The sequence below is a fragment of the Drosophila simulans genome, chromosome 2R (genome assembly GCF_016746395.2).
Source record: "Drosophila simulans strain w501 chromosome 2R, Prin_Dsim_3.1, whole genome shotgun sequence".
Classification (NCBI taxonomy): domain Eukaryota; kingdom Metazoa; phylum Arthropoda; class Insecta; order Diptera; family Drosophilidae; genus Drosophila; species Drosophila simulans.
This window is the reverse complement of record NC_052521.2, coordinates 11,983,004-11,990,487: the sequence shown is the minus strand read 5'-3', so window position 1 is coordinate 11,990,487 and position 7,484 is coordinate 11,983,004. Positions and strand designations below refer to the sequence as shown.

Genomic DNA, 7,484 nt, shown 5'->3' with positions numbered 1-7,484 from the left:
CACATAAGCCCGCCTCATTAACGCTGACATTCAGAACTGGCAGAAAGGAAATGTGCAATAAATGCGACTAAGCCTGTGGAAATCACCAGCAACAAGAGCAATAACAACAATAGCAACAGCAGCGGAGTGGTGCGGAAAAGCACCACACAAGCCACGGTAATCACAGGGGGTTAATCGCAGTTGGGGGTTAAGCCAACAATGGGAGTTCAACTAACGTTCATCTGGGGAAAAGTCAAGTGTTCGGCGGCAGTCAAATTCGCAGTCTCATAGGGGATTTTCGAGTTTCTGTCATTGAACTGCATAAGTGAAGGTTGAAATCCATCAACATAGTAGTTAAATACTTAAGTTAAAACTATTGGAAATCAAATGAATCATTACATTAAAAAAAAGTACTTTTTGAAGTTTTTAAGTAGGTATCTTAGATATGTTGATAGTGTAATAATAGTAACTACATTTTAATGAAATCGAAATAATTTATCAGTTTTTCATAATTTTATGTTAATCCTAGCTATTAACAGAACCGTAGAAGTTAACATAAAACTTAACATCAACCTAGTGGCACTAAAAAAAGTACTCTTGCAACAACAGTTAGCTGGGAGCTCAACAGGCTGTTTCTTTCTTTTTTCTCCGCCTCAACAACAGTTGGACGATAAGAATTTCCCCAACACGGAAATTTCTTTACTCTCTCTCTGCCAAAGGATGGTTAATTTTCTCCCGCATTTCCGCACACACTCTCTCTCTCAATTTCTGCAGTGCTCCATCGCTGTGCTCTCTCCCATGGCCCGTGTTTTCATTGCCTGCCGCAACATTTGCTCAGTCCGCGACGAACTCTCAACGCGGGCGGTTGTTCAGAATCTGTGGCAAGTTCTTGCTCCACTCGCACCCATATCGAATTTATTGAGCTTGCTGCGCGCCAAAAGTCCAAAAAGTGAAGAAAACGCAGAGCGTACAAAGTTGGAGAAACCAAAAATAAATATGTGAATGCCGCGAGTGTGTGTGTGCGTTTATTTTTAAGCGACGGCCCCCGAAGGCAAATGTGAAGTGTAAGCGGCAAACAAAATACAAAAAAAATAAAAGGAAAAAAGAAAAGTAAAGAGCGAGAAATATAAATTATATCAAAACAAAAATAGCCGCCAGAAGGCAAGCGAATTAGCACGCAACATTTGACGAAATGGGAGCGACACCGAAAACAGACTTTCCGGCCCACTGGCTGCTGTGTATCCTTCTGGCTCTCGGCTCCATATCCTCGAAAGCGAGTGCCGTTAGTGCTTATGGCGCCTCCTTCATCTCGAACCCATCCATCTACGCATACAGTGTTGAAAATCAGCCGGACGAACGCGAGTCCAGGGACAACAACATCAAGTTTGCCGCCGAGCACGGCAATCTGAATTCCAATTCCAATCTGAATCGTAATTACTACTATACCGATGATCCCAGTCCCGTTCCCAATCTGAATCCGACTGCCTCGCTGGCCACGCCCCCTGCCACCCAGCCCGCCCCGCAGACGGGCTGCACCCTGGACCGCCTGGCCGTCTACAAGGTCGTCCTGCACACCTACTGGACTCGGGAGCTCTTCCCCAAGCACTATCCCGACTGGCGACCCACCGCCCAGTGGACCAAGACATTAGGTGAGTGCTCCATATGACACCAATACGATTGTTCAAACAAATAAATGCAAGTTGATGTAGGATTGTGTATCTAGAAACCATAAACTATTACCATAAACTTCGATAATAAAATGATGGTTTTTGAATCTATATATCTATATATCAAATATAGCTATGATTTAACAGCAGCTTTTTGGCTTTATAAATTTAAATTGAAACGTATTTAAATCTTTAATATTTGTACGTTTAATTAAGATGCTGACCGTATATTTTTTCAAATTTGCGCCTAATTGGAATTTCAGCAGATATGCAGCATCAATTTTGGGGCAAATATTTTGCGCTTTTCCATTTTTATAAATTCGTTCAAACAAGCAATTCCAAAGCCAAATTGGCCCAGTGCCCCAGCCAAAATGGGTCAAACATTGTGTGTCCCACTCCAGTGATTACTCAATCGTTGAGATGGGGATAAGGATCTCATAATTTGTGCCAGCACAGCAACCAGGCACAAATGCCCACAGACTAATTTGTCACAATGCCTTGCCATCTACCTCTCCACCGATTTGTCAGACATGCATATGTATACACGGATATATGTACGGGCATCTACATACGTAAGGAAAATAAATCGAAAAGCAATTTCGCAGCAAGTTGGCTAAACATTTTCGGTTCGTTTTGGTATTTTGGGTTAAATCAGTGGGGTCTTTGGTTTGGGTTGGAAAATGCCTTTGGCCGCATTGGCGTGTCGCTTGTCTTATCAATGTTTTTGCAGATTTAGCTGTCGATTTATAGCACACAGACGCACACACACACACTCCCACAGCTTGCAGGATATTCAGACGACCCAGTGAGACAAGTAAATCTGACAGCTAAACAACCAAAGCCTGGCCCACATGCAGGGCCAAATAAAAAAGGATAAGCAGGATGCGGAAAAGCGGAAGGATGGAGCCTAAGAAATGCGATTTGTACGTGCTTATGCGCGATGTGCTGGTCTCAGCGCAAAACGAGAAATTGGATAAAGTTGTTCAATATAAATAAGAGGGAAAGGACCTGCCACCACACAGCTCATTCTTATCCTGGAATTCCAATTTTTGATGTTTTGATTTTAAAGCTCAACGGGAAGAATGGGCTCTCTATATTTTTCTCTCTCATATGAGTAATTAAATGGGCATTACGAGCTATACATCTTCGGGCCATAAACTTCATTCGTTCCCTTGTTGTTTATAGTGTCGTCTGGTTTATTTATAGTTTTTCCTCTTGCGGCAGGCAGTCTGCCACAGTGCGTATGCGTGATTTATGTGAGCACTGCACTTGTGCTTATACTTGCATAAAATATAGCGAAAAGGACTAGTGCCCGTACTTTATCGTAAACTACACTATGGTTTTGCTATTCAGGCGAGTGTTTTTGCTGCTTAACACTTAAAATGCAGTGGAGAGCGTTTATTTTGAAGAATTTCTTCAGGTTTCCCCTGAAGAGTGCTTGATATAGTGTGAGTTATTATTTTAGAAACTGTTTTTTGGATGGAATAAACACAAAAGCAGCATAATCGTTGTTAAGATAGGAACTATGAAATATTTGAAGTACCTGGTATCCATAGAGTTAATTTGTTTTTGCCTTAAAACAAGCTTATCAACTACCTAAATATACATGACACATTTCGCAGAACACTATGCATTTCACATTAAATATGAACTAATGCCCCCGGACACAATATCCTTCTCGGAATTCTGGTATTCCTGCTACTCCTGTCACTGGCGTCTCAACTTGTTTCCCCTGATAGCCGTTTAGTCCTGGCCAGCGGCACATCCGAAGCTGGTCTGATACTGCTCCCTTAGTCCGAGAGAACGAGTCCTGGCCCAATCCGGAATGCCATTTGGCATTAAAATTCAAGCAGCAGAGCGGGGCAAAAGGATAGCAAAAGAACAAAAAAAAAAAAGTGAGGAAAAAGCTTAGCAATGCACTTCGACTTGGGGCGGTGGAAAATCGTAGTCGAAGTGGGTGGCCTGGAGGGGCAATGGCTTCCTGCCTGTCATATCCTGTTTATATATAATTTTCAGTGCGCAACTCTAACATCCGTTACATTTCAACTGGTTGGAGGCGGCACAGGGAAAAAAGCAACTAGGAGCAGCAGCAAAAAAGGATATACTATATAGATATATATAGAGGTCCTTTTGTTTTTGCTGTCGAAGGAGGTTCGCAGCGCAAAATTTATTATGAATGTTCAAAAACAAGCAGCGACAGCGATTGCAACGCGAGGGAAATGCACTGCCCTCGTCCGCTCGTCTTTTGTGCCGCCAAGTCGCCCCCGAATGTCCTGCCTTATCCTTTCTGGCTGCCAGGACCCCAATGCCCATTCTCATTGCATTTCCCATTCGAGTTTGCTCCTCGGCGAGTTGTTAAATTTCATTTGCCGCTGCCCCGGCGACTGTTGTCGCTGTTTTTATCGCAAATTGAAACCGAAATAAAGTTTGCCTCCTGCTGAATATTTGTTTTAGTCCTGCCATTTTTTTCGTTCCACCCGCTCACTCCCTGCGCCTTGTCACAGTTTTTGTTTGGCCCAAAACGAAACACATTCGCCGAAAGAAGCATTTTCGCAACAGTTTTATGCTTTTTTGTTTGCTGATAGTTCGGCTTTGGTACTCGGTTCGTCTCTGTTTTTGCCATTTTTATTGCTTGTCGAGGTTTTTGTTGAGTCAATTCTCGAGCGTTTTGCAAGCCAAAATGAAATGTTGCACTCTGGCAAGTTGCATTTCAAATGACTGCCACGAAAAACGGCCTCGAGGCACTGAAACAGGAAACATAGCAGTTTCTAAAACATTAACTTTATTCAGCTTAATTGTTGCATACGATTTGTTCTCTATTTTAAGAACTAACTTTTTATAAATTTACCTTAGCTTAACAATTTATTTATTTCTGATTTCTTTTATTCCTAAATTACCAAATATTTCTCGCAGTGCCTGAATATGCGATTTATCGGCCAGGGTTCACTTGTTTAGGCCGACGGCTTTTACCGGCTAGATTGCCAAAATTAATTGGTCTACAAATAAAGAGGGAAGTTGATTGAATTTCGGAGGTGGTCGCCAGGTATATCCGATAATCCCCCCCGGCCCCACTGATCCGTTGTCAATGCCACTTTACGACCCACCACCATCAGTGGCAACAATATTCCGCCCCTCGAAGTGTTCGCAATTTGTGCCGCATAACTTGCGGCCCATTGTCCAGAGTCCTGCCGAGAAGTCCTTGCGGCTCTCAGCTTGTTAATTGCCACGTCCATTGGGGCAATTATCCTGGCTGCTGCTTTCGCTGCTGCCCATTTGTTTTTGACTGCCGCTGCGGCAGGACGTGCGTGCTTTTGTAGTTGGTGTTAAATACTTTCGCCTGCGGCACTTTCACGCCACGCATTTCATTGTTGCCACTGCCTAATTTTCGACTTTCTTTTTGCTCCTTTGACTAAATAAATTATCGAGTAACAGGCGGCGCATAAATGTATGCTGCATACATTTCACATGAGCCAAGTGCTCTCTTCTGCCGCATATTTAATGCATTTCCCCACAGACAAACACATACGGAAAAAGAAAAAAAAAGCCAGCAAGGCCCTTGTGTCTCTGCGCCTTTTTATTTCATTTTCAAACAAACTTTAAATGTTTGTAATTTTTTGTTCAAGCACATGGGAAAATGGAAAGCATAAGGCGCATGTTCGAGCCGAAAATATCGTATGATAAAAATGGCAACTACGAATGGAGGATTATTTCCCAGGAGGATTTATTTTTGGGGGGCTTTTGTCTGTTAAGCTAATGGGAAAATCGTGTAAGAAATGGAAAATGTTTTAATCAGCAGACTTAAATGTATATATATTTAAATTATTTCAAGAAAAAGCTGCAGCTACATGTGCCATTAATTTGCTCCGCGCAACTGATAAACATTAGATAAACTGTTTGTGAGCACAGATTACGGCTTAAAGCATTACGGATTTGTTAGATGCGCAGTTTTTTCGGTTAGGGAGTGCTCCGGCTTTATAAGTCCGGAGTCATACATTAAGAATTCATAACACAGAACAAGAAAATCTCCTGGTAGAGCCGTACATCTTGAAAATGCTGCTGACAACGCAATTTCCTTCCTCAGCTGAAGCATAAGTACATTAATAATAAATGTAAATACTTTTTCTTATTTTACCTGCTGTTTTTTGCAGATAGATAGAGAGAGGGGGAGGGGGGAGCAGTGTTTTTCCGAGATCCTTCCGACCACTTGCACCTACTTAGTGCCGGCTAAAGCTTGAAGTGTCGTAATTAAAAGCAGCCAATGCTCCCCAAATGTTGTGCTTTCCCTCGGTGAAAAACCAGATTTCCCCCTGGATGTAAAATGAGTAGCGGTTAGCTCTTTTACATGGCTAAAATCACGGCAAACAACATTTTCGCTGGCTCACTTTCCCAGCTCAGCCGTTTTCCATTTTTCCCGCATTTACTTGCATGAATAAATTTCGTCTGCATGTCCTTTACGTTCGTCCTGCTGCCCTCTGCTCCCCTCTAGACCCCCTCCTTCCATCACTTTCAGTTCTTTCTTTTGTATACATTGTGCCTTGTCAAATTCATATCATTATTCATTCATACATGATTAGACAACGCAACAGAACACGAGAGAAGACAAGAAAACCGTGCCCAGGTTTTGTATTACACAGAGAGTGAAAGTTTTCCAGTGGGCTGTTGCCAAGGGTAGGGAAAATGGGAAATGGGAAAATCCTTGAGCCGGGCCAAAAGCCTGAACCCAACGAGTCAGACAGGCGTGGCATTGGCAAATGGAAATTAATGAATGAAATTTGATATAATGTCAGGTTCGGTTTTTCCCCCAGGCTTTCAGAGTTTTCAGTGCTTTATTTGGATTTTTACTTTAACAATGTTTGCTCGACATTAAATGCTGTTCAGCAGATTGCGTTTAAGCCCATTTTAATTATTTATTCGCCACGCATTAAAATTACATTATATTTATATTATTCGCGGTGTGTTACATAAATGAATCAATTGAACAACGTATGCGTGGCCGGTTAAAAACACAAAAAAAGTCAGATATGAGCACATATTTTACCTGAGCTAATTAACAATCAATTGCACAATTTGTTTCACGTTTTTATGGCTCTTGGTAAATTTAAATCCAAATGGTTGCAAGGAAACCCGAATAAGATTAATTCAACTTAAATTAAAACACAAATATTTTGAATTAGCATAATCCTAATTGGGCAAAACATGTTTCCGATCGATTGGCCGTGTTTATGAATATTTATTTATTAAATTGCATTGATCTAGTTTATCTATTGTTGGTTGTAATGTTTTGTTTTGCATGTTTTTTTTACCAATGTGCAAAGAGAAAATCATTTAAAATGCTTAAATGATTAAAATGTAAATGTGCTTGAAAATACACCAGTTAAGTTTGTTGACTTTTTGCATGATGGAAATTAATTGTCAAATAATACAGAGTTTTTATCCAAACAAAATACCCTTACGAAAAAATGGCCATTTGCGCGGAGCAAAAAACAAGGCTATTAAATTTGTAATGTGTTTTTTAGCTGAAGAAATGCATAAATTCCGCGATAAATATTGGCTATAAGTTTTTATTAAAATCATATATTAAAAGTGGCAAAGTCTATTAATCGAGCATATTTAAATCTTCGGTTCAAAGTCTGTAACCTTTGCGCAGTTTTTCATTACGTATCTTCCATGACAAATCGGAAGGTAATAAAATCCGCAATTGGAAATTGCGAAATTCCGGTTAAATGCATTTGCTGACCGTTTACTCATTTACATATACGTAGTTTGCCCTGCCAAATGCAATATTTGTGCAGTTTATTTATTTTATTGTGGCTGTATTTTTTTTTTTTGCATTTGTCA

At 40.8% G+C, this 7,484-nt stretch overlaps 1 protein-coding gene across 1 annotated transcript in view; it reads left to right on the top strand.

Moving 5' to 3' along the window:
* The first annotated feature begins 783 nt into the window (after nt 1-783).
* Nucleotides 784-7,484, top strand: part of LOC6734525 — a 42,808-nt gene continuing 36,107 nt past the window's right edge. The window contains exon 1 of the mRNA XM_002081498.4: nt 784-1,628. Within this exon, the coding sequence (XP_002081534.1) occupies nt 1,172-1,628 (457 nt within the window). The 5' untranslated portion in view covers nt 784-1,171. The remainder of the gene's footprint in view (nt 1,629-7,484) is intronic.